The sequence below is a fragment of the Berghia stephanieae genome, chromosome 1 (assembly GCF_034508935.2).
Source record: "Berghia stephanieae isolate SIO BIC M18660-M18661 chromosome 1, UCSD_Bste_1.3, whole genome shotgun sequence".
NCBI lineage: Eukaryota > Metazoa > Mollusca > Gastropoda > Nudibranchia > Aeolidiidae > Berghia > Berghia stephanieae.
This window is the reverse complement of record NC_088360.1, coordinates 39,208,289-39,232,735: the sequence shown is the minus strand read 5'-3', so window position 1 is coordinate 39,232,735 and position 24,447 is coordinate 39,208,289. Positions and strand designations below refer to the sequence as shown.

Here is a 24,447-nt window from a genome sequence, read left to right as displayed (position 1 = left end):
CAGTGATTCCCAATCTCAAATCACCGATCGTTTGCCAAGGTTATCAGAAGATGGCGCGAAAGGTTTAGGCAAAGTGGTTGTCTCTCGGGATGCCATTCAAAGAAGATGGTTAGCATCTTAAAAAGAGCACGCACTGACAAAAATGTGGCAAGAGTTCGAAATTCTATCGAGGAGACAGCCCCGACTTCTACTCACCTGGATTTTTTCATTTGAGGTTATTCAAAAGACCAAATGTCAGATTCAAGATGCCCGAGTCTTCATGAACTGAGGCATCGAGTGGAACATCTAGTAAAGGTTATTGACCCGCAGCTTTGTGAGAGAGCCACACTTCATTTCATCACGAGAGTACACAAATATCTATGTGGGACTCAAATGAGTCATTTAGAACATCTTTTCAAAAAATAAATTCACCATACTAGTGGATGAGCTTTTTCTGTTAAAACATATCTAACTGTTTTCCGAATGGTTCCAAAACGTTATTAGTAAATGAATGTATTTTATGTTTTACGAATTTTGTGATATTTGAGATCTCCATAAGGTCATTAAGTTTGATACACCCGGTATTAAACAGATGCAAACCGAAATTTCACTTTTTTGTCCCATTTTAACATTGTTTAAATATCATTGTTAAATCTCGTTTACCCAACAAAGTACCGCTGTGAGGCATGGCAATGGATCGTTTTGATAATCAGCCTAATGTTTAAAGTGTTGTCTCATTTTGGGAAATTGTCATATCACATAAGAGGCGCCATGTTTTGGTCCTTAAACTTAGCTTCATTTGTTTATAGATTAAAGTAACATTTACATATCAAAACAGTTTAAGACAGAGAGTTTTGAAAAGTTGGTTTTAAAGTTTTTTTGAAGGCAATAATCTTTTGGTTTTTAATTTTGACTGTAAAGTCTCGATGTGAGTGAATTATATTCTCTTATTTTGCCAAGCTCGATTTTAAAATCACCGGTACACTGGGCCCATCAAAACAGCATTGCAATCAATGGTGGGCGATACCTATCTTTAATTAAACTCCCTAATTGAACGTTTACAATACTAGTTGTGTCCGAAGTAAGTATCAATTTGAAACTGGAGGAGATTGTGATCAATCTTTTGATGCATTCAACTAAGAAAGAAAACTACCTAACAATTCTTCTAAGTGGACAAAACCTTTTTCTTTATAAATAAATTGTTATCAGCAAGAGAACCGCATTATACTACGTATAAATACACATCTGGGTTATAAATCTTTTCTCACATTTAGATATACATTTTTGAAAGGCAATGTTACTTTGCTTATTTTCATATTATTCCAGAGATTCATGCTCACTTATAATGTCATACAATACAAATAAATAAAATAAATTCATAATAGATACGTCAACTAATTTATTTTAAATAAAAGGATATTGACATGAAGAAAAAAGGAATAATTGTAGACAGTTTCCATTTATTCGAAACCCATTCAAACAATTTTCAATTAAAAACTCAACTTTATACCAGCCCCTATCACCATTGCCTCATGATCTCTCCTCTATAACTTAACATTGCGTTTGCCTGTCAAATTGTATATGCTGCCCATTAAGTCCACCTTGATTATGATCAGTCACACATTCGTTGACGTCAGTGCTACCATCCTCATCTTCCCTTATGTCCATTCTGTTTTTCAATGGCTTTCCTTTTGTCTCTGGAAGTCTGGAAAGAATCCCACAAGAAATAAACAGGAGGGCGGCCATAATTGTATAGGAGACATAAGCACCCTGAGGGAGGTCAGGTGATAAAAATGGAGCTGCAATGGTGCCTAAACGCCCCACAGTGTTTGCCCAACTCAAGGCGATCCCACGGACTACAGTTGGGTACAGCTCCATCGTAAATACTGAAAACGTACACCACATTGCATCTAAACACACAAATGAAGTGAATATAAGGGCAGGGATTCCTATGCTCTTAACTGACTCCGTCTTTACGGTTAACTCCAAAATGGCGGCTCCGAGCAAACATACCACTACTACTGCTCCAAACATTATTGTGGCTAATTTTCTACCCACGAGATTTGGCAGAAAGATGGGTAAAATACAGAATGGGACGATTAAAAGAGGATGAATTATGAGATTAAGATAGAAGTTTCCTTGGAGAGCTTTGATTCCAAATTTAAGCCCGTACGCTGTGGCCATAATTGTGAACCACGGTATCATAATCATAATTGTATATTTTGCATATCCTTTTTTGAAAAGATGCAAAAAGTTATAAATCTTCCTACTCTCTGTGCTTACATCGTCGTGCTTAGCTTTAAAAGTTGTCATTTCTTGCAAAGTTTCTAAGGAAGGTAATGATTTGCCATTTGTTCTGGCAATTTTTTCAGCGGCACGTTCGAAGTTTTTAGATGTACTTTTGACTTCCAACCATCTCAGACTTTCAGGAATCCATACCACAGGAATAAATCCGATAATCCCAAGTATGACACCAATTATATGAATATGACGCCAGTTTTTCAAACCCATGCATATCAAGGCCCAAATTACACAACATAAGCTCCATGCAGGGATTCCCTGAAGAACGCTTCGCCATTTTTGAGGAACAAACTCTGTAGCAAAAACAGAATAAAGGCACAGAATCTGAGCGCAACAGATACCAAGAAAAAAGCGAAATACTGCTAACATCCTCCAGGACACGGAAAAGATCGAAGCAAAGTTAAAACAAACCATGGCTAATGCTGCTCCATAAACCACGGGCTTTCTACCATAAGCATCTGCGAGGTGCCCAACCACCAACGCTCCAGCGAAAACTCCGGCCATTTGAATGGATATGATAATAGGAGGGATCCATTTTTTCTCACAGAGAAGTCCCCATTCAGACACTATCGTGGAGGTTGTTGGATCAAATTCTATGTTTTTACAGGAATGAAACAGTGAACAGTTGTCATGCACAAGGTATTCTAATTGTTTCATTTCAACCATTGAATCCATCTCACTTTTGTTAAACGTCATTGGAGTTATTGCTGATTCTTCAACTTGGCTGAATATGTTCTGGTTGTCGATGTTACTGATGTCACTGTCATTAAACGAATCATTCAAATTAAAGACATCATTGCATCGCCAGCCAGGGTTATAGTTTCCGAAAGCCATAAAGAGCATAGTGAAAACCACGGGTATGTTATTAACACAAAACAAACATATAGTGATAATTAATTGAAACCTTCCACAACCCACAATTCTTTCGATGATCACTCCGGCTTTACTTGATTCTGGATTATGAAGAGACGAGATGAACATAAAAGATGAATGAAATAAGATTAATGAAATAAGATTAACTTCTTTGTTTTATCTTTGTCCAGAAAGTTCGAAGGCAAGCAAATAAAAGATAGGTAAAATGAAGGCAAAAATATATTTTTTCACTCTTTTCTGAAGAGAGAGAGAGAGAGAGAGAGAGAGAGAGAGAGAGAGAGAGAGAGAGAGAGAGAGAGAGAGAGAGAGAGAGAGCGTTCTATGAAAGAAAAGAAGAATTCTTAATAGATTTACATGACCTTTTGTAGTTTCCTTATGTCACAGCCTTCAGTAAATGTAAACAGGGATTTATAAATTTCATTTGTTTATGCACATAATGATTTGTTTGATGTATTATAAATATGCCTGTAAATAGTAGGGGGAATTAGGTCCAAAAAAACCTTGAACTGTGCAAATCAGGGTTGAAAGCGTGAGAATTACATATGTTGTAGAATATGAAAAATCCTATAATTTATTATATAGAACCACTCTGAGAGATCAGTGTTAGTTGAGATACAAGAATTTTAAGATGAGAAAATTTTCTTTCATTTTCATTATGTAAACATTCGAGGCAAGCCAACCCAAGGTTGTTTTACGTCATCCTTTGGATTCCCATTGGTGACTATTTTTAGCGTCGAAGGTGATGTTTTCCTTTCCCTTTACTTTCGATTCACGAACCATACACATTACTTGACTTACTTGACTTAGATGCCTTTCGCGTCTCGACCGAAAGATCGGGTCGCCATGGCTGTTTCCAGTATTTCCTGTGTGAGGTGTCTCCAATATTGCCGGTCCTCTGCTAGGGTTCTCAGATTTTCAAGGTCCCCTGCCGTTATGAGACTAATGCTTTGTCCAAGTGTTGTGAGGTTTTTGTTTAGGATCACAGGGAGTGTTGTGATCGGTCTTCCTCTGAAAAGGTTCCCGTGTTTTTGGAAATATCCCGACATGGCTTGGTTAGCTGGTATGTTTTTGTCCCTGCGTAGTATGTGACCGAAAAGTTGCTATCGTTGTTGTAAAATGTCAAGGGAGATTGGTCTTTCTTTTGTGATCTTATAGAGTGATTCATTTGAGATCTTTTTTGGGTATTTGATGTCCAGTACCCTTCTTAGCTGTGTGCGATGGAAGGCATCCAGATGTTCTTCTTCAGATTTTGTCAACGCCCAAGTGCCGCAGTTATACAGAAGTACCGGTTTTACAAGAGCACGGTACAGTTTCAGTTTGGTTTTTCTCTTTATTTTGTCACCTCTAATCCATACATTGGTGAGTTTACTGAGTGCGGCGTTTGATAGCTGTTTTCTTCTTTGTACATCCTCGGTGTCTCCAATTAGTGAGCCGACTTTCTTTGTTCTTTTCCATTCCTCTTGTTCCTCGATGTTGTTGTAAATTCGGTTTTATTGGCATTGACTTGGAGGTTATATTTCATGAGGGTATTTTGTATGATGTCTATATTTGCTGGTGTTGATCCAATAAAATCTACATCATCTGCATAGGCGATTTCTCTAGGGATTGCATTCTCAATATGAGTCGTTGGTTTTGGAATGACTTTTCGAACTTCTTTCAGAGCGTGTTCTAAGTATATTGTGAACAGAATCGGGCTCAAACTATCTCCTTGGGGGGTCCCGATGTTACTTTCGAACTGCGTCTGTTTTGTGGCCCCGTATATCCTTGGTTGTATCTTTGTGTTGCTGAGGAGAAATCGGATTATTCGGAGCTCGTCTTCGTCTACTATGTCTGTTAATATCTCCAAAAGTTTTTCTCTGTCGATCGTATCAAAGGCTGCGGACATACCATACACATTATTTAATCGTAAATATTATTCAATTTCACTTGTTTTGAAGGACGTATAGCCATCAATATCCTATATTATGAGATTTTTCTATATCTGATTTGGTAAGTATAATCAATTGCTCTGAAACGGACGGGCAGAGGGGTAGACAAAACAGATTAGCAGAACACAGCTCAATAAAAATGGCGATAACCGGTGTTAACAAAGGACAGTGCTCCTTCTCCCCTCCTCCTGTTTTCTTTTCTTTCCAAAAAATACTGCTATAATCATTTTACGTGAGTTAAAACCTATTTCGGTCAAACTTGATGACAATAAAGAGTCGGCATACCACTTAAATTATATAAGAACGCTATAATCATCATCATCATCATCATCATCATCATCATCATCATCATCATCATCATCATCATCAACCACTATGATGTTGTATTGTGGCAAGTTATTTACTTTACGTTATTTACCGCATGGGGACAATGGGAGAATGTCCTATTTGTACTTTTGTGTCCTTGTGCAAGGCACTGCACACATTTTGCCTGCTGATGATGGGTCTTTAACAGAAAGAAGGAAAGAAAGAGAAAGAGAAAGAAAGAAAGAAAGAAAGAAAGAGAGAGAGAGAGAGAGAGAGAGAGAGAGAGAGAGAGAGAGAGATATGAAAGAATATTGCATGTGCCTAATAAAGGAATGTGTTTGCATGATTTCAGATACACATACAATGGCAAAAAGAACTGCTCCCAGAGACTGGGACAAGTGTTTGATGTGCCAACAACATAACACCGACAGTTTAGAACGTCCCTCTAAGTCTAGGAGGTGTGACAAAGGGCAAGGCTATGAAACTCTTTTTGAAGATTTAACACAATTCCATTCTTTGGTTTGTGATGAAAACTAGTTGGATGTAACTATTTTTTTCAAATTCATCAGAAAGAAATGAGATTATTGAAAGCTTAAAACAAAATGATGCTAAGTGGCATAAGAATTGTCGTGTAAATTTAATGCCAACAAAATTAGGCGATTTGAATTAAAGAAATCTAAAAGAATTGCCCTACAAGAATTGCAAACTTCGTCATTTGAATTGGAGGAGTCACCGTGTGGGACAGAATTTATTTCGCCACCCACGAGAATAATGAGACAACGTTCAAAATTAGAGATTGGCTATAATAAACATACGTGATTTTTTGTAAAAACGTGGAATCAGGAGTATTCCATTCTGTAATGACAACAGACATCGAAGAAAATTTTCGTGAAATAGCGTTATCCATCAAAGATTCTGATATGTTGTCATTAATTGCTTAGGAGATTTAGTAACCCAGGAGGCACACTACCATAAAATTTGTCATGCACGATACTTTAAAAAAAGCTTTAAAAGATGTCACTGCTGATGATAATGATGATGTCACAGTTCTTGAAAGAAGTCGAGCTTTTGCTAACATTATATCTTTTATAGAAGAGAACCCTGCAACAAATGTGACGATCGACATGAACCACTGTGGAGCTTATTTCCCGAATTGTCAAAAAGGTCCCAAAAACTCATCAAGTGTTCATGTAAGAGAGAATGTATCGGCACCCGATGCAAGTGTTTAAGGTCCGGTTTGCCTTGCACGGACTTGTGTAGATGCGGGGGGGGGGGGGGGGGGGGGGGGTGTTAGGTCAGTACAGTAATGAGTAAAATTCTCTCTCTCTCTCTCTCTCTCTCTCTCTCTCTCTCTCACTCCCTCTCCCCTTCTTCTTCTTTTATCTACTAGATACAACACGAAATAACCAACAGTTAGCTACCGTAAATGGTTACCAGTGTATTTAAAGTTTTAGAACGCACACGGGAATGAGATTTCAAAACAGATTTAAGAGTAGCGCCCCTTTGTTGGAAGTCGCGTCTTGACAACTGACAGACGCTATCGTCATTATTAGTACCAATCATTAGCGGGAAGTTCAGTAAGTTTAGGAAGGATTGTCTCATCGTATTGTATTAGTTATCAACATCTTTTATTTTTAATTTGTAGTCTACATCATATTTTGTTAACATTTCATAATGGAGAAAACTAAAGATAAGATCTACGTTTATTATGATATGCATTTTTGTACAGAAATATGAATAATAAATTTTGTATTTGGAGCGCTTGGCTTGTAGTTGGTTTGTTTACAAATAACTTCTCCGCGGTGACGTCCAATCAAGGGACTACTCCTCCGCTAATCTCATTCCCTATTATCGTGGTTATTTCCCCGGATAAGTAATGTTAAAAACGCACTATTATGATAAATTGCCAGAGTGGTTCTGTAGCAGGTGTTATTTATACGGGTCTTAGCTACCTATATGCCAATTTTCAGGATTTCAATCCCAATGTGCACGGTTTTAGCCTAATTTTCCCTAATACAGAATATTAAGAAAAAAAAATTTTTACGCGGTTATTTCCCTTGTTTAATATAGCTGTAATAGATAAAATCTAAGGCCTTAAACCGAAACGTTATGAATGATTGCCAGAGTGGTTCTATATCAGATGTTTTTCTATGGGTCTTAGAAACTTGTATGCAAATGTTCATGCTTTCAACCCGAATTTGCACGGTTTTAGCCTAATTCTCCCTACTAAAAATAAAATCGTCAAATCTCCAAAGTTCCGATTCAAAATAGGAATAGTTTACTCCCATCTTCTCACCAGACGAAAGCCCTTTCTGGGCAAAGACTTGCATATCTTTGAAGCAATTGTCCCCGAGTCCCACCACTGTTGCCGCTTTTCAGTATTTTCTGTAATATCTATCAGGTTTGAACAAATTTGAACCTCGATTGTTGATAACTAACGGACCAGGGGCTTTCCTTGATGCGAAACTTAAGAAAATAATATTAGGTATAGTGAACAGGCACACATCCAAAGTCAGCAAGGAAGATAACATAAAAATAATTCAATCTTGGTTTTTAACTTCGTTGTTAGTTTATAATTGCTCCAAATTTCGAATATTATGGAGGTAAATTTACTTTTTTAAAATTAATCCAATCAAAATTGGAATACATGTAATATTTCTTTACATTGTATGTACATTTATCATAGCTTCCTCGTGTGAACTTCGGATAGCACTATGTTATGGCATGTCTTTTAGTGCCAAAGGCCCATAAAGTTGGAACTTATAAAGCTATCTGATCCTTGCAGCGTTGACAACAGGGGCAGTGAATACCTCAAGTGAACTTATGCCAATCACTCATTATAGAGCACATATCGTCGACCACAACAGCCCATCGTTCTCATCTCTGTACTTTCTTTTTCAGTTCTTTTCAGATGGTTCTCAACTTCTTTATATTTGCATCAAGGTCACATCATCATGTGTATCTTGGTCTTCTTTTTCTCCATTTCCTTTGTGGGTTCCATTTTGTTTTTGCCTGATCGTGTTATCGACTGAACCTTGGGATGGTTTGTGTTTATATTAGTCATTAAGTATGCCAGGTTATGAGTATCAGATCTATATTCAAGAACCACATCTTTTCAACCTTACAGTAACCTACCTGTTCTATTTTCGTTGTCCATGTTGAAGTCTAGCAAAGTTGATTTTCAGTGAAGTACAATATGCGTCCAAAAACCTCACTAGTTTGATAAACTAGATAAAGTATAAAGAACCTTGCTTCTTTAGTTGTAGTACGGTATTTATAACAAAATACAGACACCTGTTTCAACAGGTTTACTTGACATTAACCGATTTAGTCATATAGATAATCTTCAAAACAATATGTGCTAATCAATAATATAATGTGGGATTATTAAAATTCTGCTTAAACAACAACAGTTCGCAAACAATGAGAATAGCAATGAGTCATTCTGGCCTTAAAAACGAATCTATAAAATGGCACTAAATTTGATACCATTTATTTAAACGTGTTGTGAAAATGTAATCCTAGATTGTGAGCAACCCGAATGTAGGGTCTATTTGATTGAGTAAATGATCCATTTTTATGATAATCATTATACAACGTAATTTTTCAAAATATTATACATACATAATATATATATATATATATATATATATATATATATATACATATATATATATATATATATATATATATATATATATATATATATTGTTAATATCAGCAAGACAGCTTACCGAGAAAAGAATATAGAGTTCAACGAGCAACTTGAGAAGAATCTCAACACAGCTCATAGAAAAGCAGAACAAAACGCACAGGACAGCTGGAACTCTCTTAGAAACGCCATTTACAGCACTGCAGTTCTGACATACGGCAAAAAGGAGCACAGGAACAATGATTGGTTTGAAGCCAATATTACTGAGATGGAGCCAGTCATTGATGCCAAGCGCAGCGCACTTGTCAGCTATAAACAAAAACCAAGTCAGAGGAACTAGTGCTTAGGCCACTGGGACCCCCCCCCCCTCCCCCCCCCCCCCTTTGGGAGTTTATGCCACTATGTTTTTCAAATAATAGAACTTATTGGCCATACAAATTCCACTGTTACCGTAAAAATAAGTGTCATTTAAGAGAGTTATGGCCCTTTGAAAAAAGTGAGTTGTGTCCCCTTGCAAAAAAGAGACAACATTTCTTTCAAAGGCTCTGGAGACTACAATATTAATTCAAATATATGCAAATTGGGTATCAAACTGAAGGAAATTGAATATACTATCAAACTATGTGCACAAGCTTTCAATTTGTAAATATTATATAGATTCACAGAAAGTTGAAACAATTTGTCAGTAATCTCATGAAGTGTCATATCTAAACTTATGGGCTATTTCAGTGTTTTACACAAAAATTATTTTTAATGTGGCCAAAAACAGCATGTTCATTAAAAATGTAGCACTAAAGAAAGCTATGGCCCAAGCCTCAACAACAACCTTTATATTTCTACGTCACAGGAAAAACTAAAAGTGTACGCAACCCTTAAATTTTTCTCCACTTTGTGGGATGCCAAATTCATCATAATTTTCATTCTTTTTAAACATGGTATTGATGTCCAGTTGTCACATTTAAAAGTAAGTTGAAAGTGTGGTAAAAACAATAGATATATCATGAAAAAAGACTTATTGTGTTCACAACCCAAGTGAAGCATCATTACCGAAGACTTTTGAACGAAATCGCATTGTTATATTATGAAGAATAATTGATACTCAAAAGGGATTCTTGATTCAAGATGCAGTAAGTACATAAAAACAATATCCTTATGTGTTTTGCAAACATGCTTTACTCCTTAACAGTTTGCACTGCTCACCAATTTATTACATATCCTCATCATCAGTAGCAAAATCCTCTTCGTCCTCTGAAGTGTCGTCAAGGAAATCACTGTCAAAGCTATCACTACCATCCTCGGCATATGTATCTTCGTCAGTACTGGTGCAGCTTTCTTCATACACAATTTCCTGCAACTCATCTGGAATGAAAGCATCTTTGAACCACTGTACTTCCAATTCATTTGCAGAATTTCTCTGCCAACCGTTATCCTCTGGTTTTGGAATGCTAGGATTCTGGCACACTGCATTCCTCCAAATGAGAGTTTGAAAGTTGGCTCTTGATATGTGCAGTGACAATACTTGACTACAAGGAGGCATCTGACACAGATCAATTCCACCACTGCATGAGATGGTACCTTTCTTTCCTTTGAAACGCTGGCGAACTATGTCATACCTCACTTTGTTGACACTTGTGCATGAGGTTTGGCCATACAGCTTGCACACAAATGACTCTTAACATGAGACAGTCATTACTCGAAACAGCTGCTGATGTTCCAAATCTGGAGAACAGAATTCTAAGATCTTCCTCCTTTTGAAGAAATTTTAGAGCTTTCAGCTTTCCTTACCCAGCAAAGCAACTTGTTGTGTCACAGCATGTGAATGCATGGACACCAAGTAATGCATCACACATCTGTTTAGACAAAGTCTTTGCTATCTGAGAGACATTGATTTGTCGCCTGTTGTTGCCACAGCCAGTATCAAAAATCAGGGTCTTTCCAATTGTCTCTGAGAATGAAAGGAGAAGTAAGAAGACATCCGTGTCTGGTGATCTGACAACAATTGTTTCACAGTTTGGTTGGCGGGAAGCATATTGACAGTGCAGTATAATTCGTGTGTCTGCCTCTTCCTGTGATGAGTAGAGATCTAGACAAGGTACAGCTGTGGTATATTCATCCGTGTCACTGTAAAGTAAGGTGCATCTCTCTTCACAGACAAAGAAGATTTCCCTGTTTCTCAGTTTCTTTGCATATTCGTTATTTTCCCATTCCTTGAGGAGAAACCTGATAAGGGATCTTTTGTTATCAACGCAGCTGAGAAATGATTTCCAACGTCTGGGCACTGTTGTTGCAGATCCTCTTAACAAGTATGCATTATCTTCAGAAGATCCTCTCCTCAATCTCTCACAACCTTTGATTGAATCTTCTATGTAAGTATCAGTCACAAAGTGTACACAAGCTGCTTGTGGTAAGGAGGAAAATGTAAGTTTGGCTACTTCACCAAATGTATTTGGGACTGCTGACAGAGTTTGTAACAGTGCATTGCCATCAACAATGTAAACGGTGTTTGTTTTTTTTGCATAATCCTCGAACATTAATGAATTGTCAGGCGTGAGCTTGTGCAACAGAGTTGCTTTGTTGGTCTTCAGAGGTAAACCATCTGATGAAGCCAGCGACCATGGAGTAGGTGTTAGAGGATATTGAAGAACTTTTTGAAGATCAACACTGTGCTCTTGGGACAAAACAAGAAGCTGGCCAAATAAATTTCTTTGTGCCTTGATTTTGACCACGTTCATGTCTTTTTTCACTGTTACCACTTTCCTCAATGATGCAAATGTCTTGGTCTTGTTCCTTTCTAATGGCTTGTGAAATTCTACAGTCTTTTCCTTCAGTCTGTTTTCAACAAAACTTTCAAACAATCTTTTTCCTGTTTTTTCCACGGCTAGCAGGTCATCAGCAACATCCTCTTGCACTTTCATTCCTGAAGCTAGACTGACCAGACCATCTTCAACTTCAAAGGGATTGATAAATGCTGAAAATGCCTGGAGGATCTTTTGCACTCGCTTTTCACTTTGTCTTTTTTTCTGCAAGGCTCAATTCTTTGTGGGTGTCTATATCCATACAGTTGTTGTTGCTGATCATTCTTTGGGTTGCTGATACATATTCTGCTCGATTGTGTCTTGTTACACTCCAACGGTAATAGCTTGGAAGACTCTTGCTGAACCCAACAATACCCCCTTTTGTCTTTGCATGTTTGTTTATTGTTTGTTCAATGGTCATATCAACTGCTATTCTTCCAGCAGGCGTCCTTGATCTGGAGACACTAAATCCATTATCTCGTAACATTTCTTCTGCCCCTGGGTGGGAATGAATCAGGTTGGCTAGTGACACAAAATATACACTGAGATACTTGGCATAATTGTGGTGATTCATGGTAAAAAGCAGTGGGCACAGTTCTTTTAAACAAGATATATGAAGAAGAAAGTTGTTTGTCTTTGTAGCTCGCAGAAACTGGAGGAGAAGCCAAACTCTGTCCATGTATTGGATCATTAAAGGAGGCTTGGCATCTTATTATTCTTGTGTATCTTTATTCTAACATCATCCCATTGAATTGATTAATTAATAATTTTATAAATTAATTAGATTGCTTATGATAATATGGTTTGTTTATCACATTTAAAACAGTAAATAAACTTACCACAGTTGATGTTTGTGGAATGTGAATTGAAAAAAATTCTCCGTTTAAAAAGTCTTGCCTTCCAACAAACACCAAGAGGAAAAGGAAGTTGGAAGCACCAAGGGAAGAGGAAATGATCATTTCTGTTATGCCATATAATTTTATACAGTGCAAAAACATTGCCAAAATACCAAAAAAGTAACCAATTAGTAACAAATACCCTGGGGTTCAATAGACCCCAAAGAGAGAAATAGGGGGTTTCCATTATTTTCTTCACTTCAGATAGGGGGGTCCATTAGACCCCATGCATTAGAAATAGGGATTATTGTATTTATTGCTTTTTTACAGTGGATCCCAAAATTATGAAATAGGAATAATTACTGATGGTGTGAAATAGGGTTAAGTCTAAAAATCACAAAATTACGCTTACACCAAAGGATACACTTTCAGAAATATGTGTTATATGTCCATTAATCATGCCTGAATTGTGCTAGTACAAAATTCCTCTTGTTTATTTATCACTGAAAGGAAGCAAATACACTGTAATATATATTTTTTTCATATTATAGAGAAAATGGCTATCAAAGATTTAAAAACCCTATATAGCTTTGTAAAATATTTAATGATATGAGGCAAAAAATGAGAAATGACAATAAAATTCCACTATTTATTGCATTTGAAGCAATTTTAGGGTGATAAACAATCATTTTATGCACAAAAATGAGTTCACGAAAAATTGCACCCGATGACCTTTCAAGGGCCATAACTCCTGTAAATGATACTTGAAAAAACTGTAACACCCGGATTAATTTGTGTTATATGTCCCTGAAGCATGCCTGAATTGTGCTAGTGCAAAATCCCTCTTGTTTATTCATCCTGAAGGGAAACAAGTACACTGTAATAGATTTTTTTTTCAAATTATAGAGAAAATGGCTATCAAAGATTTAAAAACGCTATATGGCTTTGTAAAATATTTTATGATATGAGGCAAAAAATGAGAAATTACAATAAAATTCCATTATTGATTGTATGTGAAACAATTTTAAGGTGATAAACAACCATTTTATGCACAAAAACGATTTCACAAAAAATTGCACCTAATGACCTTTCAAGGGCCGTAACTCTCGTAAATGACACTTGAAAAAACGGTAACACCCGGATTAATACTCAAGATATATTGCTGTTTCAGAAAAACCATGTGGCGAAAACTCCCCCGGGGGGGGGGGGGAGGGTTTCGCCCACTGGCCCATGCACTATACTGCAGGCGTTGCGAGCTGCACGCAGCAAAGCACAGCAAACAGCACGACGTTGCGCCAACAACTACTGGCTTCAGTTGTCGGACAACATCCAGCAAGCGTCTGACAGTGGCAACATAAGAGCCATGTATGAGGACATCAAACAGGCGACAGCCAAATCTACAAAGAAAACTGCGCCTATTAAATCCAAGACAGGGGAAGCCATCACAGACAAGGACAAGCAGATGGGAAGATGGGTAGAGCACTACTTGGAACTCTACGCCAGAGAAAACTCTGTCACCCAAAAAGCGTTAGACGCAATTGAAGAACTGCCAGTACTGGAAGAACTAGACGCAGAACCAATTATGGAAGAGCTCAGCAAAGCAATCGATGCTTTGGCCTGTGGCAGAGCACCCGGTGACGACAGAATTCCATCCGAAATCATCAAATGTGGAAAGCCAGCCCTCTTGGAACCACTACATAAACTCCTGTGTATTTGCTGGAGAGAGGGCAAGGTACCCCAGGATATGCGCGATGCCAAGATTATCACCCTCTACAAAAACAAGGGAGACCGTAGTGACTGTAATAACTATAGGGGAATCTCTCTACTGAGCATTGTGGGTAAAGTCTTTGCGCGCGTTGTCCTCGCTCGACTGCAAGTCCTCGCCGAACGTATCTACCCAGAGTCGCAGTGTGGCTTCAGAGCCAAGAGGTCGACAGTGGACATGATCTTCTCAGTACGTCAACTTCAGGAGAAATGCAGAGAACAGCAGATGCCCCTCTACATTGCATTTATTGACCTGACAAAGGCATTTGACCTTGTTAGCAGGAAGGGCCTTTTCCAGCTGCTAAAGAAGAATGGCTGTCCTCCTCAGCAGCTTAGCATCATTGCCTCATTCCACGACGACATGAAGGGCACCATTAGCTACGACGGTGGAGCCTCTGAACCCTTCCCCATGCGCAGCGGCGTGAAACAAGGCTGTGTCCTCGCACCGACTTTGTTTGGTATATTTTTCTCCTTACTGCTGAAGTTTGCATTCAAAGAGTCCCCAGAAGGAGTCCACTTACACACCAGAAGTGATGGGAAGCTGTTCAATCTGGCACGGCTGAGAGCAAAGACCAAGGTTCGCACAGTCCTCATAAGGGAAATGCTATTTGCAGATGATGCAGCTCTATGCGCGCATACCGAGGAAGACCTCCAGCGGCTGATGGACAGGTTTTCCCACTCATGCAGGGAATTCGGGCTGACGATCAGCATCAAGAAAACAAATGTAATGTGTCAGGATGTCCCCTCTATATCAGCAATTTACATTGACAACGAGGAGCTAGAAGTCGCTGATCACTTCACATACCTGGGCACAACCATCACCAGCAACCTCTCACTTGATGCAGAATTAGACAAGCGCATCGCCAAAGCTGCCGCTGTCATGGCACAACTGAGCAAGAGAGTGTGGACCAACAACCAACTCACCAGTATACCAGGCATGTGTACTCAGTAGCCTACTGTATGGCAGTGAATCCTGGACAACATATGCCAGACAGGAGAACCGACTGGAAAACTTCCACATTCGCTGTCTACGACGAATTCTCGGCATCAGGTGGCAGGGCAGACTCACTAACAATGCAGTGCTAGAAAGAGCGAACTCCCTCAGTATGCATCTCATGCTCTGCCAGCGACGTTTGCGATGGCTTGGTCACGTACATAGGATGGACGATGGACGCATACCCAAAGACATCATGTACGGTGAACTAGCTTCTGGACCGCGACCAACTGGCCGTCCAGCTCTGCGCTTCTATGATGTCTGCAAACGAGACATGAAATTGACAGGCATCGACTCAAACACATGGGAGTCGCTTGCTGACGACCGCAGCGGCTGGAGATATGCGGTGATGGAGGGAGTGAAGAGAGGTGAGGAGAGGAGAAAGATGAAGTTTGAAGAGAGGAGAGCAAGGAGGAAAGAGAGGCAGCAGATCCAAATACCAAACACACAGTCAAACTATGTGTGCAATAACTGCGGTAGAGACTGCCATGCAAGGATTGGTCTGCTGAGTCACACCCGTCGTTGCTCTCAACAAGACTGATGAGACTAAAGCCATACAGGGCGCAAACCATCGTCTCTTGAGACGGAAGGATGCCTACTATATATATATATATATATATATATATATATATATATATATATATATATATATATATATATATCCTTTCTTTAAAAAATTAGCATTGTGGAGAACATTGTGCTTATTTGAGTCAATAAAAAATTGATACGGCGCACAACTCTACTGAAAGATTTGAAAATTAGAAATGTATTTTTACAGATAGATAAACAGATAACTTGATTTCCTTTTATAATTTAAAGTCAGTTTGAAAGTTTGTTGAGTCAAACAGATAATATCATAAAATATGTACCGACGACACTTGGCTCCAAAAATCAACTAATTTTGACACTGTAAAAAGTTGTCAATTTGCGTCATCTATTTATGACATCAAGTATTATTATTACTTCCGTTCTGTTGTTGATTTAGTGGTGATCAGTTTTGTTATGATATGTTTCTGTGTGTTTGTGTGTGTGTATGTTTATGTGTGTGTGTGTGTGTTGTGTGTGGTGTATACATGTGTGTGTGTGTGTTGGCATTTTTCAGCAAATCGTGGCATACATAGTGATATTATTCACTTGATCATATGAAGGTATTTCAGTCGCCATTTTGATTCTTTTTTTACAATTAGGGTTAGCTCGAGAGGTTAGTCATAAGTGTTATTAAAGGTGCTAGGGTGTTTGTTTTTCCATAAGTTAAGTAAAGGGGAGACATTCCGAAAGCTCCTACATCCCCAGTATTCTTTAAATTTGTATTTTCACCGTTGATATTTTGTCAGGCATTTATTTATTCAGTTTGTCATATAGAAGTATTTTTAAAACTCTAGAACAAACCTTGATAGATTTGTGAAAGTTTAAAATTTCCTAATTTGACCATTGTTTTGATTTTCTGCCGCAATTGTGATTTGTTAAGTATTGAAAGGTAGTGCAAAGCAGTCCGAGAGCTGTTTTTTTTTCTATTAGGGTTAGCTCGAGAGGTTAGTCATAAGTGTTATTAAAGGTGCTAGGGTGTTTGTTTTTCCATAAGTTAAGTAAAGGGGAGACATTCCGAAAGCTCCTACACCCCCAGTATTCTTTAAATTTGTATTTTCACCCTTGATCTTTTGTCAGCACGGTGGTAGAACAGCACATTCAACGTTCAAAATTCCAATTCCAATAACGGATAACAGCACCTGTAGCATCAGTCGCCAATCAGACACAGCTAAGTTACTATAGAGTAGTTCTCTCATAATATGGGATGAAGCACCTATGATGGACAGGCGTGTGTTTGAATGTGTGAGCAGGACATTTTGTGACATAACAGGCAGTTCAAAACCTTTTGGGGGCAAAGTGGTTGTACTTGGATGTAATTTTCGGCAAATTCTACCTGTTGTTAACAAAGGAAGTGAAGCCGATATATTAAGTGTCACACTTAACAAGTCAATTATTTGGAATTTTGTCACAATTTTTCACATGAACAAGAACATGAGGGTTACTGATGACAATAACTGTTTTGCAAATTGGCTTCTCCGCATCGGAAATGGTACAGAGCCGGTTTTTAGCGAAATAGGAGAGTATTCTGTTAAATTACCTACAGCGCTATGCCTTCCTGAAAATGACCCAGAATGCTTGATAAATGCTGTATACAATGATTTGAATCTGAACTTTGCGGATGAACGTTATATATCAGAAAGAGCAATACTGACTACAACCCATGAAAATGTTGACAAAATAAATGCAGCCGTTCTGTCAAGGTTGACCTCATCAACTGAACAAATTTACCTTAGTGCTGATTCCATTCAAAGTGACTCTGACATCAACTTATACCCGATTGAATTCTTGAACGAACTTACACCTCCCGGACTTCCTCCACATGCATTACATTTTAAAGCCAACACGTCAGTCATGCTGCTTCGAAATATAAATCCTAAATCAGGCCTCCTAAATGGCACCCGTTTGTTAATAATTAAATTAGGTTCAAAAGTATTAGAAGCCAAGATAATTACCGGTAGTAGAGCTGGCGACATAGTGTTTATCCCTAGAATCAATCTGACGACAACAACTGATTCAGGCTTACCATTTATTATAAATAGAAGACAGTTTCCGGTAAAATTGTCATATGCAATGACAATTAACAAGTCTCAGGGGCAGACATTAAGCAAGGTTGGGATTTTCTTACCACAACCGGTATTCACACACGGACAACTGTATGTTGCTGTGTCACGGGTCAGAGGCTATAGTGGCTTACACTTCATGTTGGGCCACACAGAAAAATCAACCGAAGATATACCAAATTACACATACAACGTTGTTTACCAATCTGCCCTCATTAAATGATGGTGAGTACAGTATAGAATGAAAATAGTTCTTTCCCCGCTAAATTGCGGGCTTTTTACTAGTATATATATATATAAAATATATATATATATATATATATATATATATATATTATATATATATATATTAGTTTCATTTACAAGACAGTCTGTGTTTGCTACTAGCTCCCATAACAGTAAACATATCGATACGTGGTATTTATCTTAAAGAAGTAGACAAAAAAAATTCTCTCTGTTGATGTATCGCATTCCTTTACTGACACAAATGATGCATAAGGCTAAACTGGTTATAACCAAAGTTACATGTTTTAAAAGCGCACCAAAAATAGTTCAGATATTTATTTCACATTAGCATTGCTATGCAGCTGTTGGTTAGGTCACAAACCCATAATTCTACCAAAGCCAACCCTTTGCATTAAGTCGCTCGACTGAGGTAAACACAAGGACTGGAATCAGAATATGCGGGATGGCATTTTGTTTACGGACGAATAAACCTCTTGAAGTTGATTCCTGAGATAAACTTATTTTCTGCTATCGGTGGCAATGTGAACGTTTCAATGAATGAAGTAACAAATTGAGTATATATGATCTGTAATGGTGTGGGGAGTGCAAATTGGTGGTAGAAAATCTGAGCTAATACGTATCAACGGTAGACTCCTGACACGAATCGAATTAAACATATATTGGATTTTATGAAAAGAAAGCTAAAATATTTTTGTTTAAATGTACGAGAACGCTGTATAAAATCAGGTGAAATGTTATTCAAACAGAAACGGTTCATCACTTGCCTTGGCATCATCAATGACGCAAAGTGATGTGGCATTTATCAATTCTACCGGTGGACATACAAAATACTGAAGTGCTGATTTCAATTTTGTAGACTTTGTAAAATAGATTTTTTGATGACTGGTTTTAAATGTCTGCAACTTTTTAAAGAGTTAACACAAATTCAAAAGTTATACACACAAAAAAAAAAACAGTTTTGTCCAATCTAGTTTCAATCATTGCCATTAATTCAACCAGAATCGATCTATTAGCGAAGCAAGCTGCCTAGTTTCTATTGAAAAAGATTATATATATATATATATATATATATATATTATATATATATGTATATATATATATATATATATGTATATATATATATATATATTATATATATATATATATATATATATACATATATATATATATAAAGCTATTAAAAATAACCTTTTAAATACCATACTAATGTAAGCTGCTACTTATTCGAAGCATGCTTTTCTTCAAATCCTTATGATGTCGCACAATCCTCGTGATATTATTATCATCACCACTACCACCGCTATCACCGCCATAATCATCTTCACCATCACACTACCTTAATTACCACCAAAATCCATCATTATCATTAACATCATCATAATCTCATAATCGCTAAATATCAACACAACTCACAACCATCACCATCAGTGTTCATACAGAGCAATCTCCACTTTATGTACTCGCATCACCTTTCAAGGAGTCCCACACGCAGGGTCCTTTAGGTCCGAAGACAATGTCGATCGATTCAAATGTTAATCGATCGATAATTCAGGGACGAGTTCTTTCTAATTTTTTTTTAATATGACTTTTCAGAATACGTCAGACTACACCACAAACACACAAACACAAAACATAACAAAACAAAACAACGAAAAAATTTTAAAAAGAGAATTATCTAAGAGTACACCGTTCCTAAGCTCTTGTGTGGCTATGTGGCCTAGTGGTATGATATTCGATTTTAGATTGGAAGGTCCTGGGTTCGAGTGTCGCTCGGCGCATAGTTGAGTCCTTGATAATGGCTCTTTACTCACATTCTCCCACCGTGCTTAGGTATAAAATGAGTAGCTGGCCGTTTACAGCGGCATCTCTGTCAGAAAAAATTGTAATATCGCCTAACAGGCGCCATGTCTCGTCCTATATTTTAATGTTATGTTGGTCAGGGACGCTTTGTAAAGCGCTTTCAGCACGTTTAGTTGATATTGCACTCTATAAAAGCTCAAGTCTTTTTGTGCTTTTTATAACCAGGTGATGGGATCAGCTCGAAGGATCTTGTACTTGTTGGTGGGACTTTCAGTTGTTTTAAATTGGACACACGGATTTACTTGAAATCCATTTATGATCCACGCTGAAACTAGTCCCGTGTGTCCTTCTTCTTCTATTAAGGCCAACGCTTCAGGCTGAAGATTTTATGGCCGTTACATTAAGTGGAGATTGCTCTATATGAAAACTGTGGTGATGTAGTGAATGGTATTGATATGGCCGTCTCCTACTTTTAATGGATATATTTAAGTACCCATTTAAGTAAAGGTATATTAATTATGTAGTACCCTTATTAATCTTGAGAAATGATTCTTTAATTCTCATATTATTTTATATCATCTTTTATCGGTGACACTAGACTGGCTCGTACAAACTGAATGAATTAGGTATCATTAGTATATTTGAATACTAATATCATCCAAGCTGCAACGCCAAACTCCAATACGACTAAAGCAAAACGTACTCCAAAACAACAATGTTATAAAGCCCATGATTGTCGTCTACTATCAAACCTGAACATATGTGCACGAAGTGTCAACCATGACACAAGATTCAAAAACTACTTTTAAAAATCTTTATGAATTGTTACCTATATTAAATAACGCATGCGTTCTTATAGAAAATTATAGATAAGTGTGACGAACGATTTTCTTTCATTGCGTGATTTCTTTATCATTCGTCAACGTCTCATTCAAAACCACTTCAAATTTAGTGGACAACATATATTTGCCATGGGAAATAAGCTCCTCGAGTTAACACACTCAGGAGATGGACAGATTTATTCTACAGTTAAGCTAATGTAAATATACAATCTCCAAACCCATTGTATAACGGAACGCTCGCTTTCCGCTTAAGGCTTTTTCACCTGTTCAAATTGTCTGCCCATTGTATGCATATCTCCTGCTAATTACCCTTTCCAAACAAGACTCCAACGTGCATATGCCCTGAGGTTCTCGTCTCGTTCAGAGTAGCTAAAATTGCACTTAACGTTATCTCTTCCCGCTATAGTTCTTAACCAAAAGCATCTGAATTTCATTGGCTATCTAAATAGGAACATTTTTTCTGATTGGTTATCCCCATAATTCCTTCGCGTCCCCTTACTTTACAAAAACAAATTCATCTCTGAATTAATCACACACACACTAAGAATCCCAAGAAGGAAGGACCATCCCTCCAATTTCAAACTTGTAAAAGTTTAACTTCTCTCGGTTGAAGGTAAAATCACTTATTGGTTAACATTCAAAGTGGAACGAGATATTACTGTGCATTCAATGCTTAATCTACCGTTACTATTATAATTTGTGTATATTTTAATTGTGCTCTATTCTATGGACGTTCGTAAGTTGAAATACTTGTACAAAGCTATATCTATATGTATATTATACTATAATTAACATTTGTTTATAATCTATGCTATTATTTCATTTATTTTCAATATGTATATTGCATGGTGTATGTACTCTACCGCCAATCCACGGCCACACATCATAATCACAATTATAATTGATAAAAATAAATAAATTATAAAATATAAGGGACACATTCCTGCTAAATTCTCATCATGTAAGATAGTTCAAACTGTCAGTTGATGTTTGATACAAATGCAATAACTAACCATTATCATGGAGCTACTGCTTCTCCTTGCCATGTTCGGCAAATAACAGCTATTATGATGTGTCGCTCAAGGACGACCCGGTGGCGAAAGACAAACTAGATTGGCTCTTTGACCTTTTTGTTTAAATTCTTAATTGAAGGTCTTTGGCTATCACCAATCCGTGGCTAGCACCCATCCGTGCCTCGCACCCAGTCCGTGCCCAATCCCTGATGTCAGTCATCGCCGACACCAGTCCTTCCTGTCAGCCCATCTGCAACACACTGTTGTGAAGTCCAGAAAACCCTGGAAGCAGGAGCCAACCCTGGAACTAGCTGATACATTTGCCTCAATCAAGCAAGCCGGCTGTATAAGATAAGCCAAATGGGCTTATACCATTTTCAAATGTATTTTCCACGGATACAGATGATTAAAATAAACAAATAAACAAATAGATAAATAAATAATAAATTAGATCCACTCAATTAGAGCTATTCTTCCTGATACAGTGCACTCTGGATACGTCGACGTTGCCTAAGTCGATTTTTACCCAAGTCGATTTTTTTCTTGGTCCCTCCCCCTTCTTCCTATATAACATTAGTAAAAAAAAATAACTCCACATAAGTCGATGTCGCTTTTAGTCGATGTTCTTATCACTCATGACTACAATAAAATCACAAATAAACAAGTATTTCCATTGGTTAAAAAAGCTACCAGTAAGAATTTTCAGTGGTTAAGAATATCCGTGAACGATTGGCGCACATCGATGTGGTGTAGGTGCTTTGCCTGACGTCCGTGTTCAATGTACATAAGCAGTATTGAATAACTTTAATTTCTCCATCTCAAATTTTACATTGTCGCAACTTCAAGTTCAAGATTTTTTTTTGGTTCTAATACCAGGCCATCCTATGTAAAGGCCCTCTTAATTAGTATCAATTTTATCAAGAATTCAAGTCAAGTCTACAACTACAATGGCAAACCTATCGCGGAAAAGGAAGATTCGATGCATTTGGAAAGTCTGGCACGCGACAGAAAATCATCGCATAGGAAATTGGTATACCGGCTATTTCTGTCTCGACGATTTACAAGAAGCATGACCTTGACATAGAGGCTCCTACCCTTCCGCTTTTCGCGGAATTATTTCACTTAATTGGTTACTATTAACAAATTCCATCATTCAATCAAGGACAAAAAAAAAAATATGAAAAATGACTAGCTTTTCACATTTCCATATCGAGACTTAAAAAAAAAAATTGTAGTGAAAAAAAGTGAGCTATGGCTTATTTCGTCAGCATTTTCTTAGGTCAATAACACATTTCTATTATTTAAGTGTCTGATGTGATAATATTATATGTTTGGAGGGTGACCATATTTATTTATTATTATTATAATCAATTTGTTGAGGTCATGACCTTCGTAATAATATTTTTGGCTATTCGGTAATATTTTATCCACTTTTTATTTATTTTAGCCCTGTGTGAGTGTGTGTGTGTGTGTGTGTGTGTGTACCGTACGCGCGTTTGTTTGTTTAGGTGTGTGTGTGGGGGGGGGGGAGGGTCCTGACAAGGTTAAATCCATCCATTCAATGTTTTGCTCTCAGACGGCCAGGACCTGTGTATTCTCTTTTATTATTTGACCCCATTCTTAGTCTTTACACAATCTGTACATTTTTACACATTTTATATTTTTAATCATTTGAGTACTTTTGGATTGTCTATTACATTTTCTGTTGCAAAGCATGTCATAGTCAATAACAGTAAGTTGATTCCGCTTTTTTATCTCAAATTCCGATTTTTATGTATTCTGATTCCTCTATGGGGCTATTGGGGGGTAGGAGCCTCTGATTACCACTACAGAGACCGCGCGGGACATACTTATTCTAGATTGGTTTGCTTTGTTCACATGCGTTTTTGCTCATTTGGTTACACTCCGTTTAAGTTGATTTTCGGATAAGTCGATTTTTTCTCGGTTCCCCTGGGCATCGTCTTATCCGGAGTCCACTGTATTAACTAAACACTTATTCTCTCTATCTTTTCCTGTAACAATCAAATTAAATTTATGTATAGAATTGTTATTATTGTATTGGGTGTTACTATTGTCTTGCCTCTCTTGTATTAATACAATTAAGTTATAAGGGGCCCTAAGGCTATTCTTAATCACCCCTAGATTAAACCTGAGTCGTTTGTGGTGTAGGTTGAGTGGCGCAGTTAGTAAAGAGAGCCATAGCGCGCATACTAGTTCGACTCCAGACCATTGAGCTTATCGTTTGGACTCGAACTACAATAAAACACACAAACCCGCCACAATAAGCGATGATAATTTAACACTACACCAACCTTTTTCGGACATCTTCTTTTCCTCTCCGTAGTCATCAGTCAGAATGGCTGTATATAAATCGAAATACTTATTCAGCTAGGACTAACATAGCCAGAATTTAAAAACCAATTAAACATTTCACATCAAATGCTCAATCCTAGCAACACATGTGACGTGA

General features: G+C 37.5%; 1 protein-coding gene across 2 annotated transcripts; it reads right to left on the bottom strand.

Annotated features, from left to right (window-relative positions):
* Nucleotides 1–1,363: 1,363 nt before the first annotated feature.
* LOC144974120 (uncharacterized protein F23F12.3-like) lies at nucleotides 1,364–24,447 on the bottom strand. Of its 2 annotated transcripts, none has more exons than XM_078917029.1 (2): nucleotides 24,290–24,447; nucleotides 1,364–3,233 (listed from the first exon to the last, which is right to left on the bottom strand). In XM_078917029.1, exons 1-2 carry the CDS (start codon nucleotides 24,300–24,302, stop codon nucleotides 1,531–1,533), a joined length of 1,716 nt encoding a protein of 571 aa, XP_078773155.1. In that variant the 5' UTR covers nucleotides 24,303–24,447; the 3' UTR covers nucleotides 1,364–1,530. The 2 variants fall into 2 exon arrangements, with proteins under 2 accessions (XP_078773155.1, XP_078773147.1); XM_078917021.1 differs by lacking the exon at nucleotides 24,290–24,447 and adding an exon at nucleotides 8,523–8,632.